Here is a 19044-nt window from a genome sequence, read left to right as displayed (position 1 = left end):
GGAATTAGGCTTACAAAAAGAGACACTGTGCAGGCAGATTAAAAAAAACAACTCCCAACTTCACTACTATAATCAGATAATGAGATCTTTCAGATTAGAAAGGCAATACCGCTACGGAAGAAAAAGGCAGCTGATGGCATCCCTTACGTACGCTTTTTGAGACACGGGGCATTTAATTGCAGTCACCTGGCGCCTGTGCCCGCCAGCCCGCAGGGCCGCGGAGGTGTTGGCCTTGCTCGCGGCCGCGCCCTGCTGAGGCCGAGCGCTGCCCGCTGCCCGCAGCCCTTTGCCCGGGGAAGGGATCCCGCCCTGGGGGTCCGGACCACTTCTGCCCGTGCAACGCTTCGCGCTCGGTCGTGCGGGGGCGGCTGCCGGGCGGCGCCCCTTGCGGGGCGTGCTGGGGGGGGGCGGCCTCGCCGAGCCGGGGGCGGGGCGGCAGCGGCACGCGCACGCACGCGGGGAGCCGCAGCGAGCGGCGGCTTCTCCTTCCGTGAGGGAGCGCGAGCCGCGCCGCCGGGGCGCTGCGGCCATTTTTAGCGCGGCCGGCGGGGGCGGGAGAAGCCCCGCTGGGGCGGCGGCGGCCAGGCGGGGAGAGAAATACAGAAAAGAGATGGGCGGGCGGCACGGCGCCCCAGGGCGGGAGCGGGCGCGAGGCGGCACCTGGCGGGAAGCGCAGCCCGCGCGCCAGCCCGCCAAGGTGCCGCCGCCCGCCTCGCGCCTGCCGCCCGCCGGCTCCCGCGCGGCCGCGCTCCCTCAGGGGGTGGCAGTCACCGCTCCCGCCTTCCCGCCCCCCCGCGAGGCGCGGGGCCGCCCCGCCCCGGCCCCTTCCCCTCACGCAAGGGCCGGGGCTCGCCCGCCCGCCCGCCGGCGGCGGCAGCAGCGGCAGCAGCAGCAGTAGCAGCCCCGCCGCCGCCCCCCCTCCTCCGCCCCAGCCCACCCTCCCTCTCCTCCTTCCTCTTCCTCCGCCGACCCCACCCCTCGCCCCGGGCTGGCCCGGCCGCGGGCTGCCGCGCCGCCAGGGCTCCCCGCCGGCTTCCCCGGCCCCACGCGCCGCGCACACCTCCTCCTCCGCCCGCCCGTCCCTGCCCACCCCCGCCCTCCTCCTGCTGACGTCTGGCCCTGCCCGGCTGAAAACTCCGCGCCGCGGCGGATGCGGCGGCTCTCGGGAGCGCGGCGGCGGCAGCAGCAGCAGCAGCAGCGAAGATGGTGGCCGCTCCGTGCGCCCGGCGGCTGGCGCGGCGCTCCCGCTCGGCGCTGGTGGCGGCGCTCACCGTGCTGCTCCTGCAGACCCTCCTCGTCTGGAATTTCACCTCCCTCGACGCCGGCGAGGAGCAGCGCGGCGGCGCCGGCCGCGGGAAGCGAGACCGCGGCGGAGATCAGCGGGCGCACCCGCAGCGCCGCGGACCCGCCGCCCCGCACGGCAAGGCGATGGTATGCGGGGGGCGGGAGGGGCGGCGGTCGCGTCTCCCCGCGTTTCTCCGCGCTGCTGCCGAGGGGGCTGCCCGACGGGCGCGGGGGCCTGGGGGCGGGCGAGGCGCGGTGGCCCGGGGCTGCCGTGTCCCCCCGTGTCTCCCACGCCGCCGCGCAGGTGCCGCCCGGTCCCGCCGCGTGGGCTCCTGCCCCCGGCCAAGGGCAGAGGGGCCGCGGCTGCAGCGCCGGGGCCTCTCCGCTCCCCGCTGCTCCCGGCACTTGCCCGCCGCCGTGTCGGCATCGCAACTTCGCGGGGAGCCGCCTGCCCCGTGTGTCCCCCAGGGCTTATTTTACTGTTACTTTATTTTTTCCACCTGAGAACCGCACAGGCGCTATTCTTTATTGCACAGCTCGAACAGGCCCAGTAAGTGACAGGCAATGAAATCTAATGCAATCATTTTATTAAACGCTAAAAACTCAAGGATACTGAAACGGTGCCCTCTCCGTGCCTCTTACCAAATTCTTTTGCAAACTCCTCAGTTTTCATTTAAAAGGCTCAGGCCTGGAGCCGCAAGGGGTTGCAAAGCTGGCCCTGTTGCCGGTGGCATTTCTGAATTTTTGGATAGGTGCGTGAAAAATCAAACGAACGGCGTTCTTGATCAATTAATGCAAACCTCAGAAATACGCATTGGTGTGTACCGCCGGTATGTACAGTTCTTCAGCTCAAGAGTTGTAGTTTTAATTCAATTCTTTTAGGAGTAGGCTTGTGTTAAATGAGTGTTGCTGTTTAAAGTCGGCATGCATATTTCTGTCTGCTTCTGTATTTCTGTTTACATCTTGAAAGCAAGAGCAGGGGGCTCAGAGATGACTTGTCCTCATAAATGACTGTGGGTGTTTACTGGCCACAGAAGGGCTGCAGAGAACCATGCCCCAAGCACATGAGGGCTCTGACACTAACGTTTGGGACAACTTTTCTGAAAGGTACTTACGTACCCATTCAGTGTGTCCAGATCCCGCTGTGCTTTCTGTGTGTGAAAATCAAAATTCTTGCTTACTGAGTTCAGTTTTCCTCTCTACATGTACTCTTATCTTGGTACGTGCTGTGTACATCAATGTAACTGTTCAGGCTCTGCTGTTTCTCCTCAAGCACTCTGCCCTCTGCCTCTTTGTCTGTCTAGTCTTTTATTCTTTTGTCTTTCATTCTTCTCCAGCTTTTCTCCTTCATGGTCTCTCCAGCATGGGTTGTGGAAGGTCGGTGGGTGCTGGTACCCAGGCAGACAAGGGGGGCCGGGAGGGGGCAGGCTGCACCTGGGGCTCCAGCCCTGCTTCCCAGCTCACCAGGCTTTCTAGGAAATAAGCCTTTTTCTCTGGGCTCCGGGGCAGCTGTCAGAACGAGTAGTGTTAGCAATTGTCCTACAAACGTCCTGGCACCACGTCTGGTTTGCACCCGGTGCGTCAGGACGAACACTGAGTTTGGGGCCGAGAGCTAATTCTTTCTGTGCTGGTGACATGCAGGTGTACAACATGATTATTTTGATGCTGGCAGTAATGAATCATGCCTTTGTGCGTACAGATTTGATCAAAGACCTAAAGATGGAGCACTGGGGTTCCAAATGGAAAACATGTTTTAAAATACATGCTGAGTGTACCTATTTTCCCTTCGCTATCTAAAAGGCTAGTATGGATCATGCTAGGCTGTCCTGCAATGTCTGACTTCAGTATTAGAAAAACGAACCAACAACGCTCCAGACAAGTGGCAGCGTGCTTGACAAAGTGCTTTGTCAAAAGATGATTTGGCAATGCTTCTTCAAGGTGACTTTATTGTACTTGTGGCTTTGCTTAACCTACACACAGGGAAGTGGCCACCATCCTTAAAATTACTTTGTCGGAATACAAAACCCTATGCTTAAGCATCCGCCTACTGATTAAAATGTGTGCTTGGTGGAAAAATGATAGGGAAATGGGATTTGTGCAGACTTCTGCCTTAACAACCTGACAGCTTGCTTAAATTGGTAGGTGAAGCTCACAGGCACTGCCGACATGCAAATGATGATTTATCCAACCCTACCAATGTTGCCCATCTCTGAGGCAAACCTAGTTTTGATTTCAGACTCGGTTCATGAGGAAAATATCTGGTTAATGGAATTACACAATATGGAATTGCTGTACAAGAAGAAGTTTTTTTTTTAATGTTTTATAATGCTTTGTTTCCACCTTACAAGGCAATTTATGTAATGCCCAAGCAAAGTTATTATCCAAGTTTTCCATGGTTTGTGTATTGTTTTGCAACAGTTGGGGAAGATTTTGGACACAGCACAGAAGATTGTGCTTCTCAAACCTATGTCTGAAAGTTGCCATGTACAGTGTTTTATTTACCTTGTTTTTATTTTGTCTCTGTGTACAAGACTGAAATGATTTTACTTTACTGAGCTGGGCCTAAGTTGTGTGAGGTTTTGGTAATTTGCGTCTGTGTGAAAAGAAGCATAATCCTTTGAACTAGGTGTTTAAGAGGTATTTAGATTTTTATTAAATGCTGTCAGATATGTGTAATAAGCAATTTCATTTGGAAAATGAAATAACAAGGTACCATAGCAAAAAACGTTGCCGCTGTACCTGTGCATAATTGAATACGAATTGCCAGCTTGGCAGGAAGAAGCAATTTTGAGTTGAGCTATTTTGCAACTGAAAATGCTTACTGTGCTGGGTCCCCTGGCCAGCTACATCTGGGGTTTGCATTACTCACAAGTAGTTTCCTGCAGTTGCTGGTTTAATTAAACCAGCTTATAGATATCTTTGAAGAAGTATGAACTGTATCGTTAGCAGCGACTTCAGCGGATACTTGCAACCATTTTTGCAGCTGTTCAGCACCCTTTGCACAAGTTTTATTCATTCAGCAAAACTCTAGTATCAAGAGCATGGAAGAATTAAGCTACCTTCCGAGAATGGGTTGATTTTTATGTAAGGGTCTTTATCTTTGAAAAGCATGCAACAGCTTTTTGTGAAAATACCAAAAGCATGCCGTTTAGTCTCAGGCTTTTTTAATGCAGCCTTTTAGTGATGTTGGAAGGGGCTTGTTGGTGGGTGTTGTGTGTTGGGAGCCCAAAGGGGAAAAGAAGGAATGCAAATCCCCATTTTTAGGGCAGCTGGTGATGAGAGGGATGTGACAGCAGAGCATCTGCTGTGGTCTGAGCTCACGTCCAGCACTGCACTGAGAGGCAGTTGTAGTGATGCGCTAACATTACCCAGCTGTGGCCCCAGCCTTGGAATTAGGCGTTGAAGGCTATGTCTGTGGGTATGTAATGCTCCTTCGTGCCTTGTGGCACTGCAGGGTTTTCATTACTGCCTGTCTTGCCATAGAGCAAAAATGCCAGTGCATTGTTACTGTGTCAGCTGAGTGAAATACAGCTCTTGCCTGCTGGTGTGGGATCAAAGCCTTTAGTCTGAAATTTTGTGTATTCAGTTTAAAGAAATGGCATTTTTCTTTCAGCATGAAGCTGTCAAAGGAACCAGGCATAACTGTCGATTGCTCAGAATGTTCAGAACTGTAAAATGAAGATAAACTGTTGTATATTTGGGGACACTGAGGATTATCTGTTTTAACTCCATGCAAAAGTTAAGCTGGGGAGGACAGTCCTGAGGATCACTAGTGCCCTTCCTTGTTTTCATTTCTGTAGTGGGAAATGTAGTATACTCTCCTGGGAACGTGGAGTGAGGTTGGGTCCGCTGCTTTTCCATGTGTTGGTCAGCTGAACGTGTTCAAGCAGGTTATATTTCTTCTTGCTTGTTCCTTCTTGTCCTTTTTCCTTCCTTGTCACCTCCTAGTGATGCATGCTGTGCTCCACCAGGTTAAAGGTGCAAGAATCCAAAAGTTATGATCTGTGCCTAAACTGTAACACCTGTTGATTACTGAAACTAGGGAAGGTGTCGGAGAAAACTAGGAGAGTCATACAGCAAAAAAACCCCCAGGAAACTTTACTCCACTTCCTCTAAAGTCCACCCATCAAATATTTCCCCCCCGCCTTTTCCAAATGCTTCTCCAAAGTAAGAACAGTGTGGAGTTCACTTTGCATATCAAGCAGAAGCTTGGTGCTTTTTCAGGTTTGGAAATAATTTTCTTTTGCAGTCTGTTTGCCCCTGTAATGTTGAGATTCTGCAGATGAATTCCCAGTGCTGTTTTGTCAGAAACAAATACACAACTCGGACTTACCGTCTGCTGAGCATCAGTGCGTTAGCTGTGTGGGAGGCATGTAAGTGAGTTTCTGCATGGCACGCAGGTTTCAGTATAGCACCTGCATTAAAGCATAGCTTTGTGCTGGCGTGGTAGCAAGGTGGCATCAAAGGAGAGACCTTCTGCTTTGGGCAAGGAACTGGGTGTTGTGGTTCAACCCCAGCTGGCAACTACGTACTGTGCAGCTGCTCACTCACTCCCCCCAGCCCCAGCAGGATGGGGAGGAGAATCAGGCAAATGGTAAAATGTGAGAGTTGAGATAAGAACAGTTTAATAATTGAAATAAAAAAAATTGTAATGAAAAGGAGAGAGAAGGGGGGAGGAGTAAAATCCAAAGAGAAAGGGGGGAAAAAAACCCCCAAGATAAGTGGTGCACAACACAGTTGCTCACGACCTGCTGACTGATGCCCAGCCAGTCTCCCAGCAGTGATCGGCCTCTGCCAGCCAACTCCCCCCAGCTTATATACTGAGCATGATGTTCTGTGGTATGGAATGTCCCTTTGGCTAGTTCAGGTCAGCTGTCCTGGCAGTGTCCTCACCCAGTTTCTTGTACCCCTTCAGCCTTCTTGCTGGTAGGGCCTAAAAAATTCTTAACTTAGTATAAATGGTACTTAGCAACAAGTAAAAACATTAGTGTGTTATGAGTATTCTCATACTAAACCCAAAACACATGGGTGTGCCAGCTACTGAGAAGAAAATTGACTCTGTCCCAGCTGAAATCAGGACAGATTCACTGTAGTCACTGGGAGTTTACTCTACCGTGTTGCACCTAAGCATAAAATAATCTGTTAAACTCTGGAAAACAAAACAAATTTCAAGAAAAAATAATTCACCCCTAATTTATACTTTTTGCTAGTATCAGTGAATGTATGGTTTCCATATGTGATGACACAACCAGATGGTACCTACTTAAACATCTTCCCCTCCAAGTAGCTTGTTGGTGTAGACATGTGGCCTTGGTAATTTCACCTCCGAACACAAGAAACGAGGGGAAAAAAGGTTTTCAGAAAAATTTCCAGACCTGAAAGGTGCAGTGGAGCTTAATGGGAACTAATAGTTCGTGTGTTCAACTTCAGCCCAGTGCGAATCAAGCTCTGGAAACTGGGTCCTCACTCGTTTTAGTACACCTGCTGGTCTCAGTCAAACAGCTTAGTTAAGGTACCTTAGGTCATGAAGAAAATTAATGGCATCAAGCTCATATGTGGCCAAAAATGATCTATTTGTTAGAGAATGGGTCCACAGTACTGATTTGACCATTAAGTACAGTTTTGCTTGTTAACAGAGGCTTAATCACATTGCAGTACAGCTTTAATAACAGTTGAGAAGGAGAATGGAGACAATTAATCATTTTGTAATGGGAAAGGGAGGAGACAATACATCTGCAGCTAGAAGCTGCATAACGATTTTTACGAAGTCTTAGCACTTAACAAGGCACATGTTAATAAAACAAACAAATCTTTTCAGTAACAGAGAACTAATGTATGCATTATTTAAGAAGAGTATTAGAACCAGATTAGATTGATGGACTTCTGCAGCAGTTACCTCGTTAAGCATCTTCTTAGTGGGGATGTGGGAAGGTATTATATGAAATGGATGTGTGTTAATTGGTTATGCCATCGGAAGTCTTTTTCAGGCCACTGGTGTATTTTTGTTGTGCTCTTTTTTTATTCTTTTAATGTATGATGGGATTTTGCAGATGTTCCCTTTGAAATAGAAGCATTTTCGGTTTTTAGTAAGAGAAGACCAGCTGTTGTACAGGAGACATACAAATCCCATTTACTTCTTGTCAGCTATTGCAAAATGGGTACTTTTTGTGTAAAAGGCCCGCATTACCTGCCACATCCCAGCTGTATTGAGAAATATTTTTCAAAATATTTTTTCACTTCAGCATTGAAAGTCCACGATATATCACACAGCATCTTATTAATGCTTAGTGAAGGGAGAGGGGTACAATGAAAGCACGAGGTGAACTTCATTTGTAGGAACAGTCCAATTATATAAGCTCAAGGATTATTTTAATCAAATACTTCCTGATTTTTCTTTACAGTGTTAAAATTGGGTCTGGCACTTCACTGGAGCTTTTACAGTGACTCTTTAAATGGGATACAATGTTCTGTATTTTTTGTTCAAATTTTGGCTGATGGGGTGTCTGATTTGAGCAGATGCAGGAGCATCCCTGCATGGATACTTGAGGGGTGCATCAGTGCTGGTGTGTGTGACTGCTTGTGTTAGTGCAGTTTATAAGGAGCAGCATTTTCAAGTGTTTGAGTCTAAAAATCAGAATTGGTCCCTCTTTATTTTTTTTATTTTTTAAGTAAAGGTAGGCCTTTGATGCTGTGCCACAGAGTATGTTTTGAACAGGGGAGTGCTCTGTGGGAGCAGGGAAATTCACAGTCCTGGTTGCCTTGTCCCATCAGTAACCTCATGACATTTGTAGCAAAGCATTTAAAGCCACACAGCTAAAAGCAACAGGTAGTTTTGGGGTTTTCAGTTATTGGCTGTCTAGACTAGCCCTCTTTTTTTTTTTTTTCTGATAATTGGGGGGTGTGTGTGTGATTTGGGTTTGGTTTTTTTTTTCTCTCCAGAGGAGCCAAGCCCTGGCAGGTTCCAACTTTTCCAACTTTATTTGTCCCTTTCAGTTTGGTGCTGCTGATTACAGCTGTCCCCTTTTGAGCACTTAAGCCCAGGCTGAATCTCACAAACACTGGGGTGCTAAATTCTGGCCGTCTGAGGCTTTCTAATGAATGGAGAGGGGTGAGTGCTTCTGGAAGGCAACACAGCTTGCTTGAGGTCTGAACCTCTGCAAAAGCCTGCTCCCCTGCGCCTGCAAGGGAGGGGTGCCGTGGTGGTGATGCTCAGATACCTGCCATGCCGTTGAAGGAATCCGTTCCTTCACATGCCGGGTCTGGTGTTTCTCTTCCCCAATATGCAAAGCATGCTTAATTAACTTTTCCCATCTTTCATGGAAGTGGTGTGGGTTTGAAGTAATCAGTCCTTGTGAAATAGTTTGAGATCTTCAGCAAAGACTGGGACCAGCTTATCAGCTGCCATGCGTTGGCATAGCTCCATTAAAGTCAGTACAGACCAGCTGAGGATTCTGGACCTGCAAATGTAATTATTGCTATAATAATAGTGTCAAACAAGTAATCATTATTTTTACTCTCTCTTTTCATTTCAAAATGAGAAAATGATTTCCTCTTGGATCAATCAAAGTAATTTAGGTTATGCACAATAATGGTCTACATGGAAATATAATTATTATTCATTTGTATAGCACCATCTGGGCACTAGAAGCTTTACAGACACATGTGAGGAAAGGTCCCTGCCTTGAAGAGCTTACAGGCTGAATAGCAAGTATAGCTACTAGCACCTAAAAAGAGCCAAGAAGAGCCAAGAGTGTAGCTTGTGCAGTGCTACTACCATCAGGGACCTGTTCAGCGCAGGACTTCCACAAACTCTTCTTCGGTGATTTCCACTCACCAGTCAGAATTTCTGTGATTGGCACTATACAGCCTAAGGATAGGATGAGTCAAAGAGTTGATTAGCATGGATGGATCAAGAAAGAAATCAACAAGAGGTTAGTATTGTAAATTGGCAACCCAGCTCTTTTCAGGCAAGTAAAGGAGATTTTTAGGTTTCACTTGGAAACAGAAAATGGTCTCGATGCCTTGTGGACCTGTGCCCGCTATGGAGTTACTCCCAAGCTGTACATCAGATTCAGGACCGAATGCTTTACGGAGTTTGAGTATGAGCTAGAAGTGAAGAGACCAGACTTTCTAATTGTGTGGATATAAAAACTGAGCAACATGTAGCATTGCTTAACCTTGTATATGGTGTAACCTTTCTGAGTTCATTCTTTTATGTGACGAACCAAAAAGGTCAGTGCAGGACGCTTAAATCACGTGACTTTTATTTTTAGAGATGATTAGAGGATTCCTCCAAGGGATGAATTATTTATAGCAAGTCTATAATTGGTTTCTTTTTTCTGTGGTAATGAAATTAAACTTCATGATAAATGAATATCAGTTTAGTAAAAAAAGATAGTTAAGAGATTTCACACTAGTGTGTGGTTGACGCTGAGGTCAGATCTTGAATGCTTCCCACGTGTATTTTGTTTCCAAGCTACTGCTCTATTGCTGTTCTGTTATATTATTAGAGTGTAAGTGGGATGCTTATTTAAAACAATTCTACAAAGCTGAATGACACTGCAAACTTTAGTTTAACTTGGATTTGGTTGAATGAGTCATGGACACTCATTTTTACTTCATACTGCAGCCTTTGCTTGCCCTGCAGATATACTTTCTTTTTTGGTTATGCTGGTGGAGTCTTGAGTATTTTTCTTAGAATTGATGTTATTTGCTGACTTTTCTTAACAGTGAGTTTTGAATTTCATGCTCTCTGAAATTCTGAGAGGTCTTTTGTTCTTAAAACTCAGCCTGTTTGTAGTTAGCTTTGTTCTTTGTAATTGCACTCTTTGATTTGGGAGGACATGTGGTTCCATTAGAATGTCATCTTTGAAAGAAAAAGTGATGGAGGTTGTGGCTGTACTAACTAAAGTGAAACCAGTTCCTTGAAACTATGTCCGGCCCATTGACCCTTACTTAAGATATGGACAGACAAACTTGAAAAATGATATCTCCATGAAAATTTTTGCTTCTTCAGAAACATACAACTGCATATCTGAGAGGCAGGTGGAGTCCTTGTGTCACATGTTATATCTGTAAACTTAATGAGGTGACAACTGGCCACCCTTGATGAAGAGCCCCACAGCTGCCAGTATTAGTTATCTTTTTAACTGAGGAACTTTTTCCTCAATCTGGCAGCATACCTGGAGCTGTACCTAGCTAAATGGCCATTTGCTAATTATGAAAATTTAAACTGGACTTCTGCGTAGAAATGAGTGTTACCAGACATCTGGATTGGGGTCATCTTGAACAAGCATGTGAAGAAAAAATTACCTACTATCAAGCTAATGTTACCTGGTAGGAAAAAATACTCTGATGAAATATAGCAACTTGTTGCCTGCAGAGGTCCACATTTGGGTAGCTGGGGATAAATCTAGGCACCTAATTATACTGACTTAGATGCTTACAGGATAGCTTATGCCCTTAAAACTTTCTGTGGATGACTGACACATGTTTAAATATGTAAAAACGGATTCAGTTGGCTACCTTAAGGTGTCTAAGTTCAGTGACTTGGCCTACAGTGTGTAAAAACCAAGCAAACAAGCAGAAGAGGAATAAATGTAGTAAACAAAGCTGTTAGTGTGTGTATACCAGGAGAATAATAATAATACTTTGCACAGCTACTGTGCCTCAAATTGCATATGCTTTGGCATTCACTTGAATTGAGTTTAGTCACTCAGTTGCATAAATAGAAACTTGGAGGTGCCGTCTGCTAGCAGCATACATGGAGCGGTACCTCAGCAATGAACGAGCTTTTTGGCAGTCTTACAAGAAAAGATGTGCAAGTCTTCAGCGCAATATTTTGATAAGTCATTGGTGCTAATTAAAATAATAATTACGGTGATAATTATAACTGTAGTTGGCTCTGACAGAGCTGCTGACTGGGTAGGGGGTGGCAGGAGGAGGATTATGAAATATTCGCATAAAACCATCCAAATACTGTTCTCTTAGCTATGTGCACACGGATGAGGACGTCCGTGTCTGTATTTCTGGCATGTCATGTGCCAGTACATGGCAGCGCCCATGCGCTGCGTGGCTCCCCATACGAAAGAGCCGGAGATTCCCGCACAGTCTGCCTTACAGGCTGATTGTCATCCCTGTGTTCGTGTCTCTAATAACAGAGATATGATGAAAATAGGTGATAGTGTTTTACAGTGGTAAAGTGGTGTAATAAGCTCGTGGCTGTCTGGCTTTCTGTAGTTAGCACTGTGGAGTTTGCTGTGTCTGCGACTTCATGGCAAGACTGTGTCATCTTGTTCCAAAAGCCTGGGTCAGGCCCTGATAACACTGAAACCAAAGGAAGGTTTCCATTAGCAGGTAGCGCTCTAGCTGTGATGACACTTCCCTGAGCCTTTCTAATCTAATTCGGTATTAAACATTTACACTAGCAGGGCTGCCACTGCATGACCTCCTGTGCTAAGTGACTGTAAGTGATTAATGACTGTTTATTAGAAAAAGATGGTCTCAAACTTGCTCATTTTCCAGACAGCGTAAACAGTGATTTCCCCTTCTCACCCCCAAGCCCCAGTTACAGACTGTGGTATTTTTCTGTCTGGTTTCTTTTGAAGTAGACTTTTCTCACCCCGGGATATCTAAGAAAAGCAACCACCACTGGCCATGGCCTGCCCCCCAGTGTGAAGCTGCAGTGGGAATCTGGAGTGTGAGTTTTGGGATGATTGTTCCCTCTGCTTTGGGCTTCAGCAAAATGCCCTGTGAAATGGGCAGGAGAGTTCAGGTGTTACATTGCAGGAGAATCTTCTGTATGGGGTAGAACAGAAAGTTAGAGGGCGGTTGTAAAGCTCTGTGGGGCCTCTGGGAGCACAACCAGTTTAAAAACTGGATAAATCTAAATGCATTTATTGCAATTTCAGAGCACAGAAACTTTCCAGAAGTGAATCTCATGAGTGCTCATTTTGAGATGTAGTTGATGCAGAGAAAGAACAAGATTTATTTGGGGTTTTGGGTAGGTTCACGTAGCCCAGGACTTTGGTTCTGCAGTTGCTGTGGGATCCAGATGCACATATTCCACAGAGCAGAATTTGACCCAAAGGTATTTTATGTGAAAGATAGGTTATAGGTTTTTTTGCCTTTATACAACCAAATATATGAGTAAAAAGTGCTTTGCTAGAGTTCAGACAAGTTTGACACAATTATTTAAGGTGGTTTGGGTTTTGTCCATTTTAATACCATCACCAGTCTGTCAGACTGAACAACAATCTCATGCTGTCAGAATGTTATGAATAGAATATTTTATTCTGTAGTTTAAGTCCTTTAGGGGGTTTTCACTTTCTAGTTGTGGTGGTGTAAATTTGCAATAATTCTCATATGAAGAACCCGTGAATGAACGTTAATTGCAGAGGAAAATAAGGGTCTCCCAGCTCAAATGGTTCTTCAGGGTCTCTGTATCTGGACAATGTGGACACCTCCACAACTGATGGAGCATTGTGTTGCTTTTGAAGTGTCATTTTGAATTTGTAATGAGCATTCAACAGTCATGTAGTACGTTCTAGATGCTTTCTGTTTCAGGAGCGTGTGTCACTTGGAAGGGGTAAGTGAAGGGAAGCCCTTGAATTTCATACTGTTCTGGATTCAACATCAGGGTTATGTTTCCAGATCAGTTACCAGACGTAGCCAGGCTTTGATCTGGAGTCTGTCACCTCAACAAACCTCTTCAGTGCTTTAAAGCCTTTGGTAGTCGATGAGCAAGGTGATATTTGTTTTGCTTGTTAGTAAATGTTTTATTTTGTTGTTAGTTTTAACATAGTCTTGTATATTAACTTCTTCCTCCTTGAACAACTCACTCCTGTTTCTGGTTATCTCAGTACCTGCAGGGGCTGCTTCAAGCTCTGGTTTGAAGTCACCGGGGCTTATGGTGTTGACTTCAGTAGCTCGACTGGGACTGTGTTGGCAGCACACCTGCTTAAGAGGTGGATTAATGTAATTGGAGAGGAAAATAATTGAGATCTCTGTTAGACACTTGGTAAATAGTAACTCTGTTATGGTACGTTGTTTCTACTTTGAATAAATTGGTGTGGTTTTGTTTTCCTCGCTGTCTTTGATAAGCTTGTTTTCTTCCTAACTGTAGTTGTCCAGTTTGAAAGACTGTTTCCTATTTGCTTAAAATAAACACTTCTGCAGCCTTTGCCTGCTTTGCACTGCCTGCAGACAGCAAAATGTAACCTCAAATGTTTAAATCTGTTGCTATGGTTAGGATGGTAGATTCCGTAGCAATGTAGAGGTGCTACAGGAGTCTGAATCATCTCTGTAGTAGAGAGTTGATGGTTTGGTGGTTTTTGGTTCCCTTCCCCACCCTCCCAGTTTACTAGGGTTAAATGTACTCAGGGCTCTATTTTTGCAGTTCTTAAGTGAACAGAGGCAGGCATGCATGCATACCTGTATTCCATGGTGGTCAAATATTTGTGAATCTCAGTGCCAATTAAAGTGAGCAAGAGTTGCCCATTTGGGTGATTTGGCCAGGATTTTCCAGACTGCCTCTTCCCTTGACATATTTTGCTTTGCAGTATCCAATTTAAATGAGCCTAGGACTTGGCAAGGCAACACTTTCTCAATTTTATGCTCTTCTACTAGCCAGTCACTTTTGAAAATCTTCGCATTTAATGTTAGTTCAGACCTTGATCATGATCCTGTGTGTGAGGGACTAGGTACAGGACTAATTTTGAAACACTTTTGCCAACTATTTAGTTGTAGTAGTAGTATCTTTTTCAGTGTACTCACATGTTTGCTATAGGATGAAGACAAGTTATGCCAGGGGAAGTTTAGACTGGGTATTAGGAAAAATTTCTTCGTGGAAGGAGTGGTCAAACATTGGAACAGGCTGCCCAGGGAGTTGGTGGAATCACCGTCTCTGGATGTGTTTAAAAAACACACAGATGCGGTGCGTAGGGACATGGTTTAGTGATGACTTGGCAGTCCTGGGTTAATGATTGGACTTGATCTCAAAGGTCTTTTCCAGCCTATATGGTTCTATAATTCTTCAGAGCTACCAAGTATCTCCACTAGGAGCTGGAGCGCAGACTCAAGTGTAAAATGAGGCAAGAATAGTCTCATGAATATGTTTATGTTAGGGTTTTTTGTGTCACTCTTTTATATTCATTTAAGTTTTTAAACTGAAAAGGGTCTTCAAATAAAGGTTGTTCTGTTGTCCTAAAGTGTTCTATGATACTAAAAAAAAGTATTTAATAGCAACACTTCTTTAGGTGGGTTTTATAAATATTGGTTCTCTAAAACTGGTGTAAATCTGATATGGTTATTTTTGTTAAGCAGTAACTTAAAACCAAAATAAGCTATGACGTTCTTTTAACTCTTCATTCCTGTTCTGTGTTCTGAATGGAGATTACCCATTACAGGAGAGATTAATGGGGCTGGACAGGTACAGCTTGAGTTCCTGCATGTTTCTGTTGGCAGTGGTGGAATTATTTAACAATCGCTGCTTATTTTTAGTATTTTTAGGAGTGTTGAAACTTGTAATTCTTTTTTTTTTTTTTTTTTCTCAAAGGCCCTTAGTATTCTGCTGGCCTTGTTGGGTCTCTTTCTAAATTGAGCAATGTTCATGATTTCATCCCATTCTGAATTACTAAAGATGCTCATGCAGGAGGACTGCAGTCATGAGTTTTGCATTACGTTTGATGCATGAAAATACTGTGTTGATGGAAGGTGCATTAAATTCCATCTGTGTTGCATTCTGCTTTACCTCTGATACTATCAGTCAGCTTTTAAAGGTCATATGCTTCAGTAAGTGTTTATTGGTGGGCTGCTTTGTGCCAGATTTGAAAGGAATGTAAAATGCCTGCTTTGTATTCAAGTGGGTTACCTGTGTTAGAATTTAATTTAAATGTATTGATCCCTACTTAAGGAGATACCCAAATTACTCTTACATGGTGGTCTGCCCGGGGATCAGCCAGCACTAGGTTAAACTGCGAACATCTTTGTTGAAGGTCTGTTGTATTCTGATCAGCTTCTACGGTGTGTCAGTTTTAACAGTGTTTTTAATGGTTGGATTGATGATCTTAAGGGTCTTTTCCAATCTAAATGATTCTATAAGTCTAACTTGGATGAAAAAATAAAACAAAACCGCAGGGTCTAGAAGAAAGGTGCTGTGTCTGAGGCTATGTGGCAGCAACTGGATGTGAATTCAACTCCCAGCTTTACAGGATGCTGCTTGTGTGGCCTTCTTGTGGAGGAGGAAAATACAGGGCTGTCTGTCTCTGCTTCTCGTTAGTCAAACAGAAGGACCAAGTCAGTGGATAGCAGACCTTGCTTGTGTGTACTGCTTCCTGACAGACTACAAACACATGTACTGAAGCTGCACTGGGAGGCCACATTTGCCAAATATCCTTGTCTGATTATTTTTCTTTTTGGAAAAGTGACTCTCCTGGATAGACTAGTCAACCAATGGAATTTTTGAGGTTTTTAAGGGCATTCATAACCTGAGAAGTGTCTCACTGGGGAATACAGAAAGGAAGGTGTATTTGAAGAAAGGCAGATGATGTTTTTTTTCTACAGTATCTGTTGGTCATTACTGTGACTAAGGACACTGCATAGAAGTAAATCACTGTGACTAATTCTTACTCCAATACCAGTGCAGAAAGCAGCTGTTTTACACAGCTTATGTGTGTTAGGCACATGCAGGTCTCCCAGAAACCGGCAAGTTCTTATCTTTATTTCAGTTTCAGAGGCTTGAATTTGTTTGAGAAAAAAAACAAACAACCTGGCTGTTGACAAAACTGTTGCTAGCCCTTAACCTATCCAGGTGGGTTGTGTAGCATCTTTCCTGCCATAAGCGAAGAGTCCCTCTTGCTTCAGCTGTCTGATAGACTCTGGTTTGGTGGGATGGATGGTCCAGGGCGGGACAGTGTGGTAAACGTGCCAGTTAGCTTTTGTTACAACAAAGCAAAGTTGGGGTTGTGCCTGGCTTGCCTTGCAGCAGCTGTTTCTGTTTCAGAGCAGTTGGTGGGAGGGAACCCATTTTATCTTCTTTCTGCTACAGCTGTAATCAGGATAATTTTTCTGTGAGCTGCACACATCTGTGACCTAAAACCTGTGCTCAGCCTGGAGGTAGTCAATGGAAGGTGACGTTTCCCACAGCCTGGTGTTCACTTGCCATTAGTGGAAGCTTGTGCTGCTTCACTCTTGCACATTTTATTTGTAAGAAATCAATCCTGATGGTTATGAAGTCCTTTGGTTTGCACATCAACATAAATATGAGTATCTTCTGAATATACCTAATGTACTGCAAGCCTAATATTTCTAGTAGGATTACCGATCTCCTGAAGTATTCCTTTTGTGTGTGTGTGTGAAGGGGAAAAAAACCCAACAAACATATCCAAAATACTTCAACCATTCCAGCTGCTGAATTGTGAGCACTAAGTCCTTGAGAAGAAGCTTTTCTATTATCCCTAATGCTCTGAAGCTAGCTGAATAAACAAAATGAACACAGATGTTTCCTCGCTGGTGATATGGTTCATAAGACTATACCACTAAAGGCATTACTCAGCTGCAACTTGAACTTGTGTGCAGAAATCTGTTGACCAAACAATTCAGCCTTACTCAAGAAAACTTCCTGCAAAGTTGAATAGGCTTGCTGAGTAACACTTTTTGTGTTGGCAGTTTATTAACCACTTAAACACTTCTGGGTAATTCATTAAATTAGTCAAAAAGCTGTTTTCTTACCACATGGAGATGCTGCGAGGAGACTGTGATGTGCTGCTGAGGTTGTGCCCTGTTCCTGGAGGAATGGGCTGAACCGCGTGGAACAGGCATTTGCCTGCGGTTCTGGGGAGCTGCTATTGGCTCATACTCGAGTGGAAACAGAATCAAAATCCGTACTGTACAGAAGCCCTTTACGGGCGTTTTAATTCTGGCTAAACTGTGTTTACACCAATTTTAACAATTTGGTAAGAGAATTCTTCACATAATGAAAGAGGAACAACTATGAATTGGTTGCAGTCTGTATTTAGTAAAAAAGCAACCCTTTGCTGTTACACTGCTCAGGCTTTTTTAACTCTTTCTTTTTCCAATTATTTTCCTTCTTAGGGCAATTTTTTTCAAGATTCAGATATAAAGGTTTATAGAACAGAGTTTGATGTAGGTAGAGGGGGGAAACCAGTAACAATGTCCAGTTCTTCAGTGACCCTGAGCCACAGTGGTGGAGTCTGCCCTGGGAGCAGAATGTGATTCCAAGGTGACCTGATCTTAGACAGCTTTCACAGCTTGCCTATAGGCGAGGTCACAGTTTGAACTGTGGAGTAGCTCTGCCTTAAGGCATTAAGGCAAACTTGAGAAATCTGAGCACTTACACCCTGCTTGTCGTTACAGGATCTGCTATTGTGTTTAAAAACATAATCATAAAAAAGAAAGAGTGCGTTCTTGGTGCCTGTGTCTGAAGACCTGTAGTAATTATTTCAGACTATGTATTTCAGGGATTTTAGAGGTATCAGTTGCTATTGGAAGGAAGATAACTTTAGTCATCTAGCTCATGAATTGTTAGAAACAACCTGTATGGGATGATACTGTCTCAGAGCTGCTGATTTCTGTTACTACTCTATAAACTCCTGCTTCTTCTTGGTACCTCTCTTGGTTGTGGCTCTTATCCCCAGCTCCCTTTTCATTGAAAACTTACTTTATTCCCCCATCAGACTGAGCTGGCTGTCGCTGCTGTTTCTGTTAGCCCAAGGCAGTGACACATGAAAGCATTCAGCTGCGTGTTCAGTTGCTGCACGGTGGCATGGCTGCTTCCCAGGGCCCACATGTGTGACCGATTGTACGAGGCTGTCCAGCGCTTTGCCAGAGTTGTATCAAAAATGCTGGAGGCTTGAACTTAAGTCACCCCTCATCCCACACAACATGTCTGATTCACCTGCAGCACAACTCATCACTGGTGCAGAGATGAACTTTCTGTTTGGCTTCCCCCTCCGTGCACCATGGAAACTTGCTTTCATGTCTATGTGGTCCCTCTCTGCTGGCACCTTTTTTCTTTCTGAAGATTAGATTTTCCTGCTTTCCCTTTCATTTTTTATTCTCACTGATGTACATCACTACTGTTCCTCCGTCCCTTTTCTCAACAAAGAATACTTCTTGTTCCTAAGCATTCAAGTAACACAGTTTTGTTACCTTTTTGCAGAGGTAGACCAACTTTGATCAACAGCAAAAGCAAATGCTTGTAGAAATTCACATTGTGCACTTCTCATGTGCTCTGTAGAGTGTCTTTGTAGCTGGTACTTAGCATATTGCCTCTGGAAGCACATTTCTGGCATGTAGCTTTTATTTATGCAGCCTTTGCACACGCTTCACGTTTGATATGAACCCACAGTCCTTTTAGATATTGAATAATATAAATAAAAATTTAGCAACGTGGGAGAGTGATGGCAAAATAAGTGAAGGTGTGAGTTTAAACCTTGGTAGTTTACATGATACTAAGTCCCTGTGTGGACATTGATTCCACGTGTAGGGTGCTTGCTGCTCTGTGAGTTTGCTTGATCCACTCCCAAAGCTGGTGAAGTCCAGCAGATAGGTGCTTGTACCATGGTTGGAAGCCACCACATAGGAAGCAGATGAGGATTAGTTACTCTGGGCTATTGACCCATGTCCTGAGTATATGACTTGTTCCAAAATGTCAGTATTTTTGGCCATTTATTCTTTATATAAATAAAGCAAAGAACAATTGAAATAAGTGTTTATTTTCAAACAAGTTGCTGTTTTTAA

General features: G+C 44.7%; 1 protein-coding gene across 2 annotated transcripts in view; it reads left to right on the top strand.

The window, feature by feature from the left end:
* The first annotated feature begins 1138 nt into the window (after positions 1-1138).
* Positions 1139-19044, top strand: part of XYLT1 (xylosyltransferase 1) — a 202465-nt gene continuing 184559 nt past the window's right edge. Inside the window, exon 1 of one of the 2 annotated variants that reach the window (XM_037385493.1) lies at positions 1139-1431. In XM_037385493.1, coding sequence (XP_037241390.1) covers positions 1204-1431 — 228 coding nt within the window. In that variant the 5' untranslated portion in view covers positions 1139-1203. The remainder of the gene's footprint in view (positions 1432-19044) is intronic. The other variant, XM_037385494.1, reaches the window with a different exon arrangement.

This window comes from Falco rusticolus, chromosome 4 (genome assembly GCF_015220075.1).
Source record: "Falco rusticolus isolate bFalRus1 chromosome 4, bFalRus1.pri, whole genome shotgun sequence".
In the NCBI taxonomy this organism is placed as follows: Eukaryota; Metazoa; Chordata; class Aves; order Falconiformes; family Falconidae; genus Falco; species Falco rusticolus.
Note: the sequence above shows the minus strand (reverse complement) of the source record. Positions and strands in the feature narration are given on the sequence as shown.